Consider the following 18,059-nt stretch of genomic DNA (forward strand, 5'->3'; position numbering starts at 1 on the left):
TCAGTGTCAACGTCATTTTAAAACTTTCAACTGTTTAACAATGAAACCTTCCTTATATGTTCAAGAGTAAGTGTTGTCGATTTGATAATGTTGCGTTTCTATGTCGATTGAGTATATGGTTAAATACATGCGTATATACAAGTATGATTAATAACACATAACGGCATTTTAAACCGACAGAGAATACGTATTCGCTTTCAAATGCCGCTTTGTCTGACAACTAGGGTCTCAGAGTTGACCATTGTGGAGTAGCGTTTCATGTGAATTGAACGTTCAATGTTTACCCAACTCGTTGGGCTATGGGCGCCGCCAGCGCTGTAGACAGTGTCATGACTTTTTCAGTCTTCTTGTACAGTGTTGATAAAATGTTTAACAAACTATCTGTTAAATGATGTGAACAGGGCGTATTTAAGTTATTGTTTAGCGACTTGTATGTATATTTAGCATATGATCGAACACATTTGTGGATATGAGCAACAAAATGCAACATTTGTTCATCACTTCTAAAAAAATAAAATTCGACCTATGAGAGGTGAGAGGTGTTGTCCATCAGAATCTACTAGTCCTGGTTTGAATTCAGGTGGCTTACAGTGTTCGCTCGTTACGCCAAAAACTCGGGTTCGATTCCCAACATGAGCACAATGGTGAAGACCATTTCTAAAGTGCGCCGTCAATGTACCCCTGGAATAGTGTTAAAGTCGTCGTAAAACAATATTCAATCACTTGTTTGATAGGCATTACTTAGAAGTTGGCGGATGACAAGATTGACACAATTTTATGGATAACAACTTCTTTAATACTGTAAAAAGCGCTATGTCCCTCATTCAGTTTTGCTTGACAACGGTATAAGGATCTATACCGAAACGTCGCTTTTGACAGTATTAAAGAAGTTGTTATCCATAAAATTGTGTCAATCTTGTAATATTCAATAAGTGAAAAAAGATTAAGCGAACTGTTTGTGCCTGTTGCAGATCCCGTTAGTGGGGGTTTGGTGGCCGGGCTTGTTCTCGGCGGGATTGCCATTCTGGTGATTGTTGCAGATCCCGTCAGTGGGGGTTTGGTGGCCGGGATTGTTCTCGGCGGGATTGCCATTCTGGTGATTGTTGCAGATCCCGTTAGTGGGGATTTGGTGGCCGGGCTTGTTCTCGGCGGGATTGCCATTCTGGTGATTGTTGCAGATACCGTCAGTGGGGGTTTGGTGGCCGGGATTGTTCTCGGCGGGATCGCCATTCTGGTGATTGTTGCTGTTTCCGTGGTCTTGATCAACCGAAAGGCGAGGAAGGAAGACGACAATGGTAAGTACTTGTGCACTCAAAGTATGACCTTTCCATTTTGTTGTGATAATTACCCTTTATCTATATAACTCGTCTCAGACCACAATTAAACTAAGCGGCAAAGGAAAGTATAGGTTGGCAATTTGTAATTTTTTTCTAAAAACAGCGATAACTAGTGGAAAGAGGGTATTGGGAATATGACTGCCCAGGAACAGGTACCCAAAAACACCTCACCCGAACGCGCCACCTTTGACGGCGCTCGTGCGGTGACAAAAAAAAATGGTTTCCCGCCTATGGCATAAACCGCACGTGCATGTAAAATGTAGAAATGCGTTCGTCTGCAGGGTATATCCACACATGATGAAAGCACACATAAGAAATGCCACGACTGCCACAGGAACAGAGAGAGAGAGAGAGCCGTCGGTATGGCCCAAATGGGGGCAACACAGGTCCAAATTGCCAGAAGGTTTGGTTGTACACCATTGACAGTAGCAAGGCTGATTCAACGGTACAGACAGACAGGGAGGACGCAGGACAGGCCTAGAACCGGATGATCCCGAGTGACAACACTGGAAGACGGTCAGATACGGCTCATTCACCTCTGCGAAGCAAATTCGTAGGAACAGCGTTGGGATATCCCATTGCTGGAATCCGAGCGTATCGTCCTTTCCGAAGAATGGTATTGACTGCTCATCATCGAAGCCTGAGACTGCGATGGGCGAGGCAAGTTCGACGCTGGCAAGCGAGAAATTGGCGTCGAGTGCTGTTTACTGATGAAAGTCGGTTTAACTTGTTTCGAAATGACGGCAGAAAACGAGTTTATCGACGCAGAGGGGAACGTTTGGCTCCGGCGTGTATTCGAGAGGTCCAACCATTCGGCGGGTAGGTGTCAAGGTGTGGGGCGGTATTTGTCAGAAGAATGATTTGGTTATTATACTGGGAAACCTGAACGCTGCGCAGTACAGAGACCAAGTGTTGCAGCCAGTTGTGCCTCCGTTCTTACAAAACCAACAGTAGGGGACATTGTTTCAACACGACAATGCCAGGTCCCATCCTGCAAGACTGACTCGGAACTTTCTAAACCAGCAGAACGTTGACGTTTTGCCCTGGCCTGCCCACTCACCCGATATGAATTCTATTGAACATCTGTGGTACCATCTTGCTAGACAGATTAGAGTACGCCATCAGCCTCCCGTCAACACACAAGAATTGCAGCAGGCCCTGAGAGACGAGTGGCAACGTATTCCAGTCCACACACAGCATGCATTGAGGCAGCTGGATGTCATACACGCTACTGAAGGCAACTGTGTCGACAATGAACTTGTAGTGTGTCTGACAATTTTTTGGTGACATTTCAGACAACTTTTGAAAATGAAATTTCTTACCCTATCATTGTTTACCTTGAACATTACCAGTGATTGCACAACTTCATTCAAATTGTGGTTGATCAATCATTTGTTACCCCTCCCTAGATTATATTATAATTCACAACAAAACCTCTTCTTGTTATTTTTTTTATCGATCATGGAACTCGACCTATACTTTATCTTGCCGCCCAGTTTATTTCCATTCTTTTCTATCTTCAGTGGCATGACAGACACAATTATTATCATACCTCCATGTCAGAATGATGAGATCTGATTGGTTCACGTGATCTTGATAAAATACTATGTATCCCGCCTAGGAGGGTAATACATTTCTCAGCGGAAGAATAAATCCCTTATACCCCAACACGAAGAAAACACGCTGAATGTGGATTTCTTAGCGGGAGAAAATATTCCTCATACCGCGCTCTGAAGCAAAAAGCCTCACGTTTTTTCTGATTCAATGATTGTCACGTGATATAGCACAAGTTAACCGCCGCTCAATCAAACAGCTGAACTTGTTTTTGTTAATTTACAAGGCCATATTAAAACATGTCGGTAAGATACATTCATTGTAGCAGGATCACTCGGGGTACATGGGGATTTATAAGCCCTTTGTCATGCCTCCAGGCAACTATGAGAGGGAAACACGTGGTTTATTGCTTGACAAAGTTGCCATTGTACAGTTTCTATTGAATGGACGACAAGAACACGTACGTCCCATTTTAATTCGGGAAACCCAGAAATTCTCCGTGCCAGTCTCGGTCGAAGGTATTAACAAAATTCAACGTGTTGTTTTCATGAAAATATACTAAGGAAAAAAAATTGAAAAGAAATGTCTAAAAAAAAATCAAAATTTAAACCATGTCACCCATGGAGACTTCTATATTGATCGCGGCTAAAATGAAACAAACACGAAATGGTTATTCGATGGTGATGTACTAGTATTTGATAAGGGTATTGTTGTGTTTTGGACTTCAAGTTTACAGTATTTCGGCAACTGTTTTCGGATTTGTAACGTTTTGCTAACGTTTGTAACTTTTGGGTCCTACTTCAAGCGTATACTTCCATTGGCCCGGCAGGATATAGTCAACTATTCATCAATAAATGAAACCAATTAGCTTAACAATGTCGTCAAGTGGAGGCTCCGCATCCGAGTACTCCACCAAAGGGGTTCAGGGGGTGAGGTGGGGTGAAATGGGGTTTAAAGTCGCGTCCTAGATTACTGCACTTATTCGGCAATCCGGTCCATCCTTTAATTCTAATAATGCCGAGTGTCAGGCAGGGTAAAAATGAACTCCGCTGTGAAGAGCTTACATAATGTCACTGTCCTGGTGACGTCTTTAAACATGAAAAGTTTGTTTGTGACATTTTTGTCACATGTTTGTGATAAACGACATCCTTGATTGTATAATGCTGAAAAATGTCAAATAGCAAACAAATTGATAATATTATGACAATATGTCATGTCGTCATGTCATTTGTAATGTTTTTTTTAAAAAATGTTTTTTTTATGATTACTATCTAGATTGATAAACAAATTTATCATATGATGGGTAGGTTTCTCGGCAGGATAAAGCCAACGGATAAAAACGATATCCGTTGGGGTCAGATGCGGATAGAGATGCAAATATCAAAGGTCAAGTAGGGACTACTTTCACTGTTTATAAACAAACATGGCGTCGCCCTCGTCATTCAGCGATCCACACTCCGTCGCAGTGGTGACTCAGCATAACACCACTGCCACAGGCTAATTTGCATATCATGTGATCGGACTTTTCTCTTGTTTGTAAACAAACGCGCTTTTTCAGAAATCAGTACAGAACGCAAGTATAGAATGTAAGTATTTGGGGGCGCTTTACATATTGTTTTGCATAACTATATAGATATGCTACTACAACTGCGACAGTGAGTTGCATGACAATATATATTTATGCATCAAAGTGACCACGTCGCTAGCTCTCCGTTGGGCTTCGATGACAGCACGTGGAGCCGTACAACCAATGTAAACATAGGATAACTACGCAAAAACAAGTAGATTTTTACGTATTTGCATACTTTCTCAAAGAAGGTTAACCATTCTTTGTCATTTGTTTATGAAAATGTGTAGACTTGTCAAACATGAAACGGATGAAAAGCATATGCAATATCTTGAATGGACTGTGAAAGATGTGACGAATCGTCACATGGCGCTGGCCTGTGGCAGAGGTACTATGCTAGCTGGCTGCCCGCCGCATGGAACTCTGGGTAGGAGAGTGTCAGCGATCGAGTCTGAATTAACCATCAGGAATCTGGATAAACTACAGAGATAATTGCTTTCATTATCAAAAGAACAGTCTAATATACTGAAAATCAGTGTCTTACTGTGACGTAGCTGAGACATTTTATAAGTTTGGGCAACTTTGGTGATATAGGCTAAATTTCGACACAATTTTGCGAGGGCACGAGGCCTAGCCAAGCGGGATCAGTAGCCATATCTGTGCTTGTAGACCTCTGCGGCTTGAACCTTTCTCCACAAATTAAAATAGTTGGATTAGGCCGAAATATGTTTAAATTGTTACCTTGTTTCGTTTTGTCGCTGTGTGTACATCTGACTACACTTCTTAATGTTATGACAGGACAGACTGACTGTCAACAACGTCTGACCGTGGCCGTGTCGTCTCATAGACTAGGGCTAGAGTAGCTTCCCTTTGACAAAGGGCAGTTACTCTAGCGGACAGACCGATGGATTGCCACGAAAGGCAATTAAAAACAATTGTTGTTTTGCGTATATGATGCTTCTCCACTGTATAAGGAAGAGATTTCAGTTGGAACTATATTGGGTACTGCCACTGTCCCACTGACACATCACTTACCCTGTGATGTAATAAATATTAATGCGCGCATTCCAGGAAAACTCGCAATGTTTTGGTAATGTTTGTGAGAGAGGTAAAGCGATTTTGAGGCACAAAATTAAAGAATGACACTTATGATAAAGAGGTTATCACGCTTGTGTGTTTGGGGATGGTAAATATCCTGTATTAGGAATAAACACTATGTATTTAGTTCGCCAAGGCTCGCTAAATACAATGTTTATTCCTAATGCACGATATATGCCATCACCAAACACACTCGCGTGATAACCTCTATGTACCATCTTTGACGTTTGTAGGTATGACGCGGCCAGGGTATCGAACCATCGACCTTCCACTCACCTGACACCATGGAGCACCATGACAGAGTTGTTTCAGACCCCACCCTAGTTAGCTATCACCGTGACAGAGTTGTTTCAGACCCCGACCTACTTAGCTATCACCATGACAGAGTTGTTTCAGACCCCGACCTAGTAACCTCACACCATGACACAGTTGTTCTAGACCCCGACCTAGTTAGCTCGCACCATGACAGAGTTGTTTCAGAACCCACCCTAGTTAGCTCGCACCATGACAGAGTTGTTTCAGACCCCACACTAGTTAGCTCGCACCATGACAGAGTTGTTTCAGAACCCACCCTAGTTAGCTCGCACCATGACAGAGTTGTTTCAGAACCCACCCTAGTTAGCTCGCACCATGACAGAGTTGTTTCAGAACCCACCCTAGTTAGCTCGCACCATGACAGAGTTGTTTCAGACCCCAGCCTAGTTAGCTCGAACCATGACAGAGTTGTTTCAGACCCCACCCTAGTTACCTCGCACGATGACAGATTTGTTTTAGACCCCACCCTAGTTAGCTCGCACCATGACAGAGTTGTTCTAGACCCCAGCCTCGTTAGCTCACACCATGACAGAGTTAATCTAGACCCCACCCTAGTTAGCTCGCACCATGACAGAGTTGTTTCAGACCCCAGCCTAGTTAGCTCGCACCATGACAGAGTTGTTTCAGACCCCACCCTAGTTAGCTCGCACCATGACAGAGTTGTTCTAGACCCCAGCCTAGTTATCTCACACCATGACAAAGTTGTTTCAGACCCCAGCCTCGTTAGCTCGCACCACGACAGAGTTGTTTTAGACCCCAGACTAGTTAGCTCGCACCACGACAGAGTTGTTTAAGACCCCAGACTAGTTAGCTCGCAACACGACAGAGTTGTTTTAGACCCCAGCCTAGTTAGGTCGCACCATGACAGAGTTGTTTCAGACCCCAGTCTAGTTAGCTCGCACCATGACACAGTTGTTTCAGACCCCACCCTAGTTAGCTTGCAACATGACAGAGTTGTTTCAGACCCCACCCTAGTTAGCTCGCACCATGACAAAGTTGTTTCGGACCCCACCCTAGTTACCTCGCACGATGACCGATTTGTTTTAGACCCCACCCTAGTTAGCTCACACTATGACAGAGTTGTTTCAGACCCCAGCCTAGTTAGCTCGCACCATGACAGAGTTGTTTCAGACCCAACCCAAGTTATCTCGCACGATGACAGATTTGTTTTAGACCCCACCCTAGTTAGCTCGCACCATGACAGAGTTGTTTTAGACCCCACCCTCGTTAGCTCACACCATGACAGAGTTAATCTAGACCCCAGCCTAGTTATCTCACACCATGACAAAGTTGTTTCAGACCCCAGCCTCGTTAGCTCGCACCACGACAGAGTTGTTTTAGACCCCAGACTAGTTAGCTCGCACCACGACAGAGTTGTTTAAGACCCCAGACTAGTTAGCTCGCAACACGACAGAGTTGTTTTAGACCCCAGCCTAGTTAGCTCGCACCATGACAGTGTTGTTTCAGACCCCACCCTAGTTAGCTTGCAACATGACAGAGTTGTTTCAGACCCCACCCTAGTTAGCTCGCACCATGACAAAGTTGTTTCGGACCCCACCCTAGTTACCTCGCACGATGACCGATTTGTTTTAGACCCCACCCTAGTTAGCTCACACTATGACAGAGTTGTTTCAGACCCCAGCCTAGTTAGCTCGCACCATGACAGAGTTGTTTCAGACCCAACCCAAGTTATCTCGCACGATGACAGATTTGTTTTAGACCCCACCCTAGTTAGCTCGCACCATGACAGAGTTGTTTTAGACCCCACCCTCGTTAGCTCACACCATGACAGAGTTAATCTAGACCCCACCCTAGTTAGCTCACACAATGACAGAGTTGTTTCAGACCCCAGACTAGTTAGCTCGCACAACGACAGAGTTGTTTCAGACCCCAGCCTAGTTAGCTCGCACCATGACAGATTTGTATCAGACCCCACCCAAGTTAGCTCGCACCACGACAGAGTTGTTTTAGAACCCACCCTAGTTAGCTTGCACCATGACAGAGTTATTTCAGACCCCAGCCTAGTTAGCTCGCACCATGAGAGAGTTGTTTCAGACCCCAGCCTAGTTGGATCGCACCATGACAGAGTTGTTTTAGAACCCACCCAAGTTAGCTCGCACCATGACAGAGTTATTTCAGACCCCAGCCTAGTTAGATCGCACCATGACAGAGCTGTTTCAGAACCCACCCTAGTTAGCTCGCAAAATGACAGAGTTGTTTCAGACCCCACCCTAGTTAGCTCACACCATGACAGAGTTGTTCTAGACCCCACCCTAGTTAGCTCGCACCATGACAGAGTTGTTTCAGACCCCAGCCTAGTTAGCTCGCACCATGACAGAGCTGTTTCAGAACCCACCCTAGTTAGCTCGCAAAATGACAGAGTTGTTTCAGACCCCACCCTAGTTAGCTCACACCATGACAGAGTTGTTCTTAACCCCACCCTAGTTAGCTCGCACCATGACAGAGTTGTTTCAGACCCCACCCTAGTTACCTCGCACGATGACATATTTGTTTTAGACCCCACCCTAGTTAGCTCGAACCATGACAGAGTTGTTCTAGACCCCAGCCTCGTTAGCTCACACCATGACAGAGTTAATCTAGACCCCACCCTAGTTAGCTCGCACAATGACAGAGTTGTTTCAGACCCCAGCCTAGTTAGATCGCACCATGATAGAGTTGTTTCAGAACCCACCCTAGTTAGCTCACACCATGACAGAGTTGTTTCAGACCCCAGCCTAGTTAGCTCGCACCACGACAGAGTTGTTTTAGACCCCAGACTAGTTAGCTTGCACCACGACAGAGTTGTTCTAGACCCCAGCCTAGTTAGCTCGCACCATGACAGTGTTGTTTCAGACCCCACCCAAGTTAGCTCGCACCATGAGAGAGTTGTTTCAGACCCCAGTCTAGTTACCTCGCACCATGACACAGTTGTTTCAGACCCCACCCTAGTTAGCTTGCAACATGACAGAGTTGTTTCAGAACCCACCCTAGTTAGCTCGCACCATGACAAAGTTGTTTCAGACCCCACCCTAGTTACCTCGCACGATGACAGATTTGTTTTAGACCCCACCCTAGTTAGTTCGCACCATGAGAGAGTTGTTTCAGACCCCAGCCTAGTTAGCTCGCACCACGACAGAGTTGTGTTAGAACCCACCCTAGTTAGCTCGCACCATGACAGAGTTGTTTCAGACGCCAGCCTAGTTAGCTCGCACCATGAGAGAGTTGTTTCAGACCCCAGCCTAGTTAGCTCGCACCATGAGAGAGTTGTTTCAGATCCCAGCCTAGTTAGCTCGCACCATGACAGAGTTAATCTAGACCCAACCCTAGTTAGCTCGCACCATGACAGAGTTGTTTCAGACCCCAGCCTAGTTAGATCGCACCATGACAGAGCTGTTTCAGAACCCACCCTAGTTAGCTTGCAAAATGACAGAGTCGTTTCAGACCCCACCCTAGTTAGCTCACACCATGACAGAGTTGTTCTAGACCCCACCCTAGTTAGCTCGCACCATGACAGAGTTGTTTCAGACCCCAGCCTAGTTAGATCGCACCATGACAGAGCTGTTTCAGAACCCACCCTAGTTAGCTCGCAAAATGACAGAGTTGTTTCAGACCCCACCCTAGTTAGCTCACACCATGACAGAGTTGTTCTAAACTCCACCCTAGTTAGCTGGCACCATGACAGAGTTGTTTCAGACCCCACACTAGTTAGCTCGCACCATGACAGAGTTGTTTCAGACCCCACCCTAGTTACCTCGCACGATGACATATTTTTTTTAGACCCCACCCTAGTTAGCTCGCACCATGACAGAGTTGTTCTAGACCCCAGCCTCGTTAGCTCACACCATGACAGAGTAAATCTAGACCCCACCCTAGTTAGCTCGCACCATGACAGAGTTGTTTCAGACCCCAGCCTAGTTAGATCGCACCATGACAGAGTTGTTTCAGAACCCACCCTAGTTAGCTCACACCATGACAGAGTTGTTCTAGACCCCAGCCTCGTTAGCTCACACCACGACAGAGTTAATCTAGACCCTACCCTAGTTAGCTCGCACCATGACAGAGTTGTTTCAGACCCCAGCCTAGTTAGCTCGCACCATGACAGAGTTGTTTCAGACCCCACCCTAGTTAGCTCGCACCATGACAGATTTGTTTCAGACCCCACCCAAGTTAGCTCGTACCACGACAGAGTTGTTTTAGAACCCACCCTAGTTAGCTTGCACCATGACAGAGTTATTTCAGACCCCAGCCTACTTAGCTCGCACCATGACAGAGTTGTTTCAGACGCCAGCCTAGTTAGCTCGCAACATGAGAGAGTTGTTTCAGACCCCAGCTTAGTTAGCTTGCACCACGACAGAGTTGTGTTAGAACCCACCCTAGTTAGCTCGCACCATGACAGAGTTGTTTCAGACGCCAGCCTAGTTAGCTCGCAAAATGACAGAGTTGTTTCAGACCCCATCCTAGTTAGCTCACACCATGACAGAGTTGTTCTAGACACCACCCTAGTTAGCTCGAACCATGACAGAGTTGTTTCAGACCCCAGACTAGTTAGCTCGCACGATGACAGATTTGTTTTAGACCCCACACTAGTTAGCTCGCACCATGACAGAGTTGTTCTAGACCCCAGCCTCGTTAGCTCACACCATGACAGAGTTAATCTAGACCCCAGCCTACTTAGATCGCACCATGACAGAGTTGTTTCAGACGCCAGCCTAGTTAGCTCGCAACATGAGAGAGTTGTTTCAGACCCCAGCCTAGTTAGCTCGCACCACGACAGAGTTGTGTTAGAACCCACCCTAGTTAGCTTGCACCATGACAGAGTTGTTTCAGACGGCAGCCTAGTTAGCTCGCACCATGACAGAGTTGTTCTAGACCCCAGCCTCGTTAGCTCACACCATGACAGAGTTGTTTCAGACCCCAGCCTAGTTAGATCGCACCATGACAGAGCTGTTTCAGAACCCACCCTAGTTAGCTCACAAAATGACAGAGTTGTTTCAGACCCCATCCTAGTTAGCTCACACCATGACAGAGTTGTTCTAGACCCCACCCTAGTTAGCTTGCACCATGACAGAGTTGTTTCAGACCCCAGACTAGTTAGCTCGCACGATGACAGATTTGTTTTAGACCCCACCCTAGTTAGCTCGCACCATGACAGAGTTGTTCTAGACCCCAGCCTCGTTAGCTCACACCATCTCAGAGTTAATCTAGACCCCAGCCTACTTAGCTCGCACCATGACAGAGTTGTTTCAGACGCCAGCCTAGTTAGCTCGCACCATGAGAGAGTTGTTTCAGACCCCAGCCTAGTTAGCTCGCACCATGACAGAGTTAATCTAGACCCCACCCTAGTTAGCTCGCACCATGACAGAGTTGTTTCAGACCCCACCCTAGTTAGATCGCACCATGACAGAGCTGTTTCAGAACCCGCCCTAGTTAGCTCGCAAAATGACAGAGTTGTTTCAGACCCCATCCTAATTAGCTCACACCATGACAGAGTTGTTCTAGACCCCACCCTAGTTAGCTCGCACCATGACAGAGTTGTTTCAGACCCCAGACTAGTTAGATCGCACGATGACAGATTTGTTTTAGACCCCACCCTAGTTAGCTCGCACCATGACAGAGTTGTTCTAGACCCCAGCCTCGTTAGCCCACACCATGACAGATTTAATCTAGACCCCAGCCTACTTAGCTCGCACCATGACAGAGTTATTTCAGACGCCAGCCTAGTTAGCTCGCAACATGAGAGAGTTGTTTCCGACCCCAGCCTAGTTAGCTCGCACCACGACAGAGTTGTGTTAGAATCCACCCTAGTTAGCTCGCACCATGACAGAGTTGTTTCAGACGCCAGCCTAGTTAGCTCACACCATGACAGAGTTGTTTCAGACCCCAGCCTAGTTAGCTCGCACCATCACAGAGTTGTTCTAGACCCCAGCCTCGTTAGCTCACACCATGACAGAGTTGTTTCAGACCCCAGCCTATTTAGATCGCACCATGACAGAGCTGTTTCAGAACCCACCCTAGTTAGCTCGCAAAATGACAGAGTTGTTTCAGACCCCATCCTAGTTAGCTCACACCATGACAGAGTTGTTCTAGACACCACCCTTGTTAGCTTGCACCATGACAGAGTTGTTTCAGACCCCAGACTAGTTAGCTCGCACGATGACAGATTTGTTTTAGACCCCACCCTAGTTAGCTCGCACCATGACAGAGTTGTTCTAGACCCCAGCCTCGTTAGCTCACACCATGACAGAGTTAATCTAGACCCCAGCCTACTTAGATCGCACCATGACAGAGTTGTTTCAGACGCCAGCCTAGTTAGCTCACACCATGACAGAGTTAATCTAGACCCCAGCCTACTTAGCTCGCACCATGACAGAGTTGTTCTAGACCCCAGCCTCGTAAGCTCGCACCATGACAGAGTTAATCTAGACCCCAGCCTACTTAGCTTGCACCATGACAGAGTTGTTTCAGACGCCAGCCTAGTTAGCTCGCACCATGAGAGAGTTGTTTCAGACCCCAGCCTAGTTAGCTCGCACCATTAAAAAGTTAATCTAGACCCCACCCTAGTTAGCTCACACCATGACAGAGTTGTTTCAGACCCCAGCCTAGTTAGATCGCACCATGACAGAGCTGTTTCAGAACCCACCCTAGTTAGCTCGCAAAATGACAGAGTTGTTTCAGACCCCACCCTAGTTAGCTCACACCATGACAGAGTTGTTCTAAACCCCATCCTAGTTAGCTCGCACCATGACAGAGTTGTTTCAGACCCAAGCCTAGTTAGATCGCACCATGACAGAGTTGTTTCAGACCCCAGCCTCGTTAGCTCGCACCACGACAGAGTTGTTTTAGACCCTAGACTTGTTAGGTCGCACCACGACAGAGTTGTTTTAGACCCCTGACTAGCTAGCTTGCACCACGACAGAGTTGTTTTAGACCCCAGACTAGTTAGCTCGCACCACGACAGATTTGTTTTAGACCCCAGACTAGTTAGCTTGCACCACGATAGAGTTGTTTTAGACCCCAGACTAGTTAGCTCGCACCACGACAGAGTTGTTCTAGACCCCAGCCAAGTTAGCTCGCACCATGCCACAGTTGTTTCAGACCCCACCCAAGTTAGCACGCACAATCAGAGAGTTGTTTCAGACCCCAGTCTAGTTAGCTCGCACCCTGACACAGTTGTTTCAGTCCCCACCCTAGTTAGCTTGCAACATGACAGAGTTGTTTCAGAGTGAGTGAGTTAAGATTTATAGTCACATCGGCAATATTTCAGCCATATCGTGACTAAATCAAGTTGGACAGTAATAATACATAAATATAGACATTAAAATCTGTCGACAAAGGACAGTAAAAACACTAGATTATCACAGATGTTGATTGTAAAACTAGCATAACAGAATAAAATTTGTAACAATTCATAACAATACACAATAAAAATGGGCTATAGATCACCAATAGCCAAAGGTAGGTCACCATACTAGGTACCATGGGGACTTACGATACTTCTGCTACCTACATGGTAACCCAGCAGGATTTACACCATCGCTCTGGCTACTGGTAATTGTCAGCAAGTTTAAGCCAAATCAGTTAAAAACAACAAGAATTCTACGATTAAAAACATGGAAAATGAAAAATACTTTGAATGAAATAGGACTTATGTACCCTCTCAGGGGGACAATTATTTTACGCTACTTCAACCCCCTTTGAAGGTACAGCCACTAACAATCACAGTTATATAATCATTTTACCAAATTAAAAGCACATACTTTATACAATACATATCAAAATTTATCAATCAATTCTATTTCTTTTAAAAAAGCAATAATTAAGTGAGAACTTACCTTAAAAAGATCCTTCATAGATGAAACCTTGAAATAATTGTCCCTTGTGATGGAAAAATCAACACAGTCAAGCAGGACATGCTTGACTGTGATTCTTTCATCACAAGGGATACAGAATGGAGGATCCTCGCCTTTTAACAGATATTCATGAGTATAACGAGAATGGCCAATACGACATCGTCTTAATACGACTTCTTCAAATCTGGACTGACAGCCCAAGTAGGTATAACCAATATCTGCTTTAATTGCATGTAATTTATTTATACCCACTTGAGTGTCCCACTTCTTCTGCATTAGGTCATTGATATAGGATCTAATAACAGGTTTATAGTCACTGTATGGTAGTAGAAGTGGTGTCACAGATTTATTGAGAGCTGCCTTTGCTGCAGCATCAGCCATTGTGTTACCCGTGATTCCAACATGACTGGGCAACCAGCAAAAGACGATGTCGTATTGGCCAGTAGCAAGGTCATTATACAATTCTAAAATATCTAAAATGAATGGATGATGCGAAGAGCTAGATTTGATTGCCTGTAGACATGATAATGTATCAGAAAAGATGATGAACCGTTTACAACTGTACTGTTTTGGGATATATTCTAAAGCAGTTAATATTGCCTTGGCTTCAGCAGTGAAAATGGAGCTATGGTCTGGTAAGCGAGATGAGACGGTTTTGGATCCAATGACAGCAGCACTGGAGACTGTGCTGCCGTCCTTGGATCCATCTGTAAAAATAGAACGGTGGGATTCGTATTTAGCTCTAACTTGTAAATATTCTTGCTGATATACTAATTGATTTGTGTCTTGTTTTTTAAATTGTGTGAGAGTCAAGTCCACCTCCGGTCTGATAAGTTGCCAAGGAGGGGAAGACAGAAGCCTGAAAGGAGAAATATTATCTAAATCAATATGTGCAGCTGTAATGTGGGGTTTAATCCAAATGCCTAGTGGTGGGACCAGCTTAGGCTTACTATGGAAAAGGTCTTCGTAATGGGGTTGAAATATACAGTTATATGCAGGGTTTGACGGGTTAGAACGTAATTTTGCAATATATTGAAGCGATAATTTGATACGACGCTGCTTTAACGATGGTTCATCAGCTTCTACATATAAGCTTTCTACAGGAGACGTTCGAAAGGCGCCAAGACATAGTCTTAGGCCCTGATGGTGAATAGAATCTAATTTTTGTAAATTGCTCTTACAGGCTCCACCATAAACGATGGAGCCATAATCTAATTTAGAGCGGATTAGAGACCTATACAAGTGTAGGAGAGTTGATTGATCACCTCCCCACTTCGTGTTGGCAACAACTTTCAACAAATCTAGAGCCTTCAGGCATTTAGTTTTAAGATAGTTAATATGCGGTTTAAAAGTTAAATGGTGATCGAAAATGAGACCCAGGAACTTGGCCTCCTTTACAACCTTGATAGGAGTGCCATGTAAAAATAGTTCTGGATCTTTGTGGTGCTTGTATTTTCTACAAAAATGAATACAATTGGTCTTAGCTTTTGAAAACCTAAAACCATTTTCAAGACACCATTTTTCGATTTTGTTGAGACATAACTGTAACTGTCTCTCGATGGTACGCATATTTTTACCACGGCATGAAATATTAAAATCGTCCACAAAAAGTGAACCATCAATGGAATCATTTAAAACCTTTGACAGACTATCAATCTTTATGCTAAACAGAGTTACAGACAAAATACTGCCTTGTGGGACACCCTGATCCTGATTATAATGGTCAGACAGGGTGGAACCCACACGAACCTGAAATTGTCGGTCTGTTAAAAATTTGGATATAAATTGAGGCAAACGGCCTCTTAACCCCAAATTATGTAGATCTTTTAGAATACCATGCTTCCAAGTGGTATCATACGCTTTTTCTAAATCAAAAAAGATTGATACTGCATGCTGATTATTGACAATTGCATTTTTGACAAAGGATTCTAAACGTACCAGATGATCAATGGTACTTCTATTCTGACGGAAACCACATTGTATGTTACTTATAAGATTGTTAGTTTCCAAGTACCACACCAGTCGATTGTTTACCATTCGCTCCATGGTTTTGCACACACAGCTAGTTAGTGATATTGGTCTATAATTAGAAGCATCACTATGGTCCCTACCAGGTTTAGGTATGGGGACAACTATAGCATTACGCCATGAAGGAGGAAAATTTCCTGACGTCCATATCTGATCAAATATATCAAGAAGCGTCTCTAAACATGAATTAGGTAAATGCTTTAGGAGCTGATAATGAATATTATCATCTCCCGTTGCAGTGTCGTGCGCTTGACCAAGTGCAGTATTTAGCTCGTGTAGCGAAAATACCTCATTATAATCTTCTCCATTTTGAGAAGTAAAATCAACCCTCTTCATTTCCTGCTGTTTCTGATATGTTTGAAACTTGGGATCGTAATTCGTCGAGGAAGAGTGTTTGGCCAGCGTCTCGCCCAATTTATTAGCAATGTCCACTTGATCAGTTAATAAATGGTCACCTTCCTTGAGATGGTGGACAGTCGATTTTGAGCCTTTACCTTTAATTTTAGCAATCATGTTCCAAACCTTGGATATCGGCGTGCGAGAATTAATTTTAGAGACATAATTTCTCCAAGACCTACGCTTATTCTGTTTGAATGTACGGCGTGCCTTGGCATTTGTTATTTTAACATGATCTAGATTATGTACAGTTGGATGTCTGCGGAAATATTTCTCCGCTTTTTTCCTGCACTTCCTAGCCTGTTTGCAGTCTTTATCAAACCATGGTTTTCGAATGTGTGGACTTGCAGAGGACTTTGGAATGGTTATGTTGGCAATTTCGTTTAAAATATCAGAAAACAGCTGAATAGGATCAGTGATATTCCTGAACACATCAGGCTTCAACCTGTCAGTACAGAGTTCCTGAAAGGAAGGCCAGTTGGCTTTGGTAAAGTTCCACCTTGATGTGGGTGGAACATCAGATGGATTATTTGCTGTTAGGATGGAAGGAAAATGGTCGCTGCCACACAAGTCATCGTGGACCGACCACGTAAATTCGTTCAAAAGATTTGAATCTGTTAGTGACAGATCTAAAGCGGAATAGGTTCCAGTAGCAGGATGTAAATAAGTATTTGATCCATCATTGTAAATGCATAAATTATTGTCAGAAATAAAATCTTCAAGTACTTTCCCCTTAGTATTAATGTTAACACTTCCCCACAGAGGGTTATGTCCGTTTAAATCACCCATGATAATGCAAGGCTTAGGGAGCTGATCATATAAGGATTGAAGCTCTGATCTCTGAAGCACAGAGGAAGGAGAGATATACAGAGAACACAAAGTAAAGGTTATGTGTAAAGTCAGTCGCACTGCAACAGCTTGAAGATTAGTACGAAGTGAAACAGGGCTGTGGATCACTCCCTGCTTCACCAAAACAGTAGATCCTCCAGTAGCTTTAACACCTGGTGGAGAAAATGAATTATAGGAACTGTACCGACGCAAATCAAAGGTGTCGGTTTCTTTGAGATACGTCTCTTGGAGACAGATTGCTGATGGCGTAAAATCTTGTATTAAAAGGTGTAACTCGTTAAAATTGGTCCTGAGACCTCTGCAATTCCACTGTACTAGTGGATGGGAAATGGTCATGTTACTGGTGGGTGAACGGGAGATCTATTTCTCCCACTTCGTGGCGACTTACTTCTGTTGCGCCCTTGGAGATGAGGAGAGACATCCATGTCCTCCAGAGTCTGAAAACGATTGTATATCTGAATCGGGTCCCGATGACCCTTTGAGACACGATCTGAAGTTTTGGAATAATCAACCTTTTTGATGGCATTTTTAACAACAGGGGATGGATTTGGAGCCGGAGCAAGTTCCGGCGCTGCCACCTTGAACGGTGTTGACACAGTTGCTGATGGTGATGAAGTATCAGTTTGAGAAGAAGAACTGGATTGTATCAAGGAGTAGTGTGCTGTGGAAACCCAAGTGATGTCTGTTTGGCACTGAACGGATGCCATGGATTTTGGATGTGTGCGAGACACAGCAGCTGAGTAGGATACAGCTGCAGGTGTAGAGACAGTAGCCATGATTAGCCGTTTAGCTTCCAGGAAGGTGATATTCCTTTCATGTTTTAATTTCACAATCTGATGCTGGATTTTAAATTTGGGACAGGACTTCGAAGAAGCCACGTGGTCTCCTGAACAGTTTGCACATTTAGGTGTTTTGGTACACCTCACCTCACTTTCGTGATCATGTTCTCCACATTGGTGACATATCTTGCGGTTGTTACAAGATTGTGCACCGTGTCCAAACTGCTGGCACTTGTAACAACGAAGTGGATTTGGGATGTACCTGTCCACTTCGATGTGAAAATAA

General features: G+C 44.4%; 1 protein-coding gene across 1 annotated transcript in view; it reads left to right on the forward strand.

Annotated features, from left to right (window-relative positions):
- The window catches only part of LOC139472780 (protein CEPU-1-like), a 56,056-nt gene that overhangs the window by 14,446 nt on the left and 23,551 nt on the right, over positions 1-18,059 (forward strand). Inside the window, exon 5 of the mRNA XM_071255250.1 lies at positions 1,179-1,295. Within this exon, the coding sequence (XP_071111351.1) occupies positions 1,179-1,295 (117 nt within the window). The remainder of the gene's footprint in view (positions 1-1,178; positions 1,296-18,059) is intronic.

This window comes from Haliotis cracherodii, unplaced genomic scaffold, assembly GCF_022045235.1.
Source record: "Haliotis cracherodii isolate W230 unplaced genomic scaffold, xgHalCrac1.p SCAF_25, whole genome shotgun sequence".
Taxonomy (NCBI): domain Eukaryota; kingdom Metazoa; phylum Mollusca; class Gastropoda; order Lepetellida; family Haliotidae; genus Haliotis; species Haliotis cracherodii.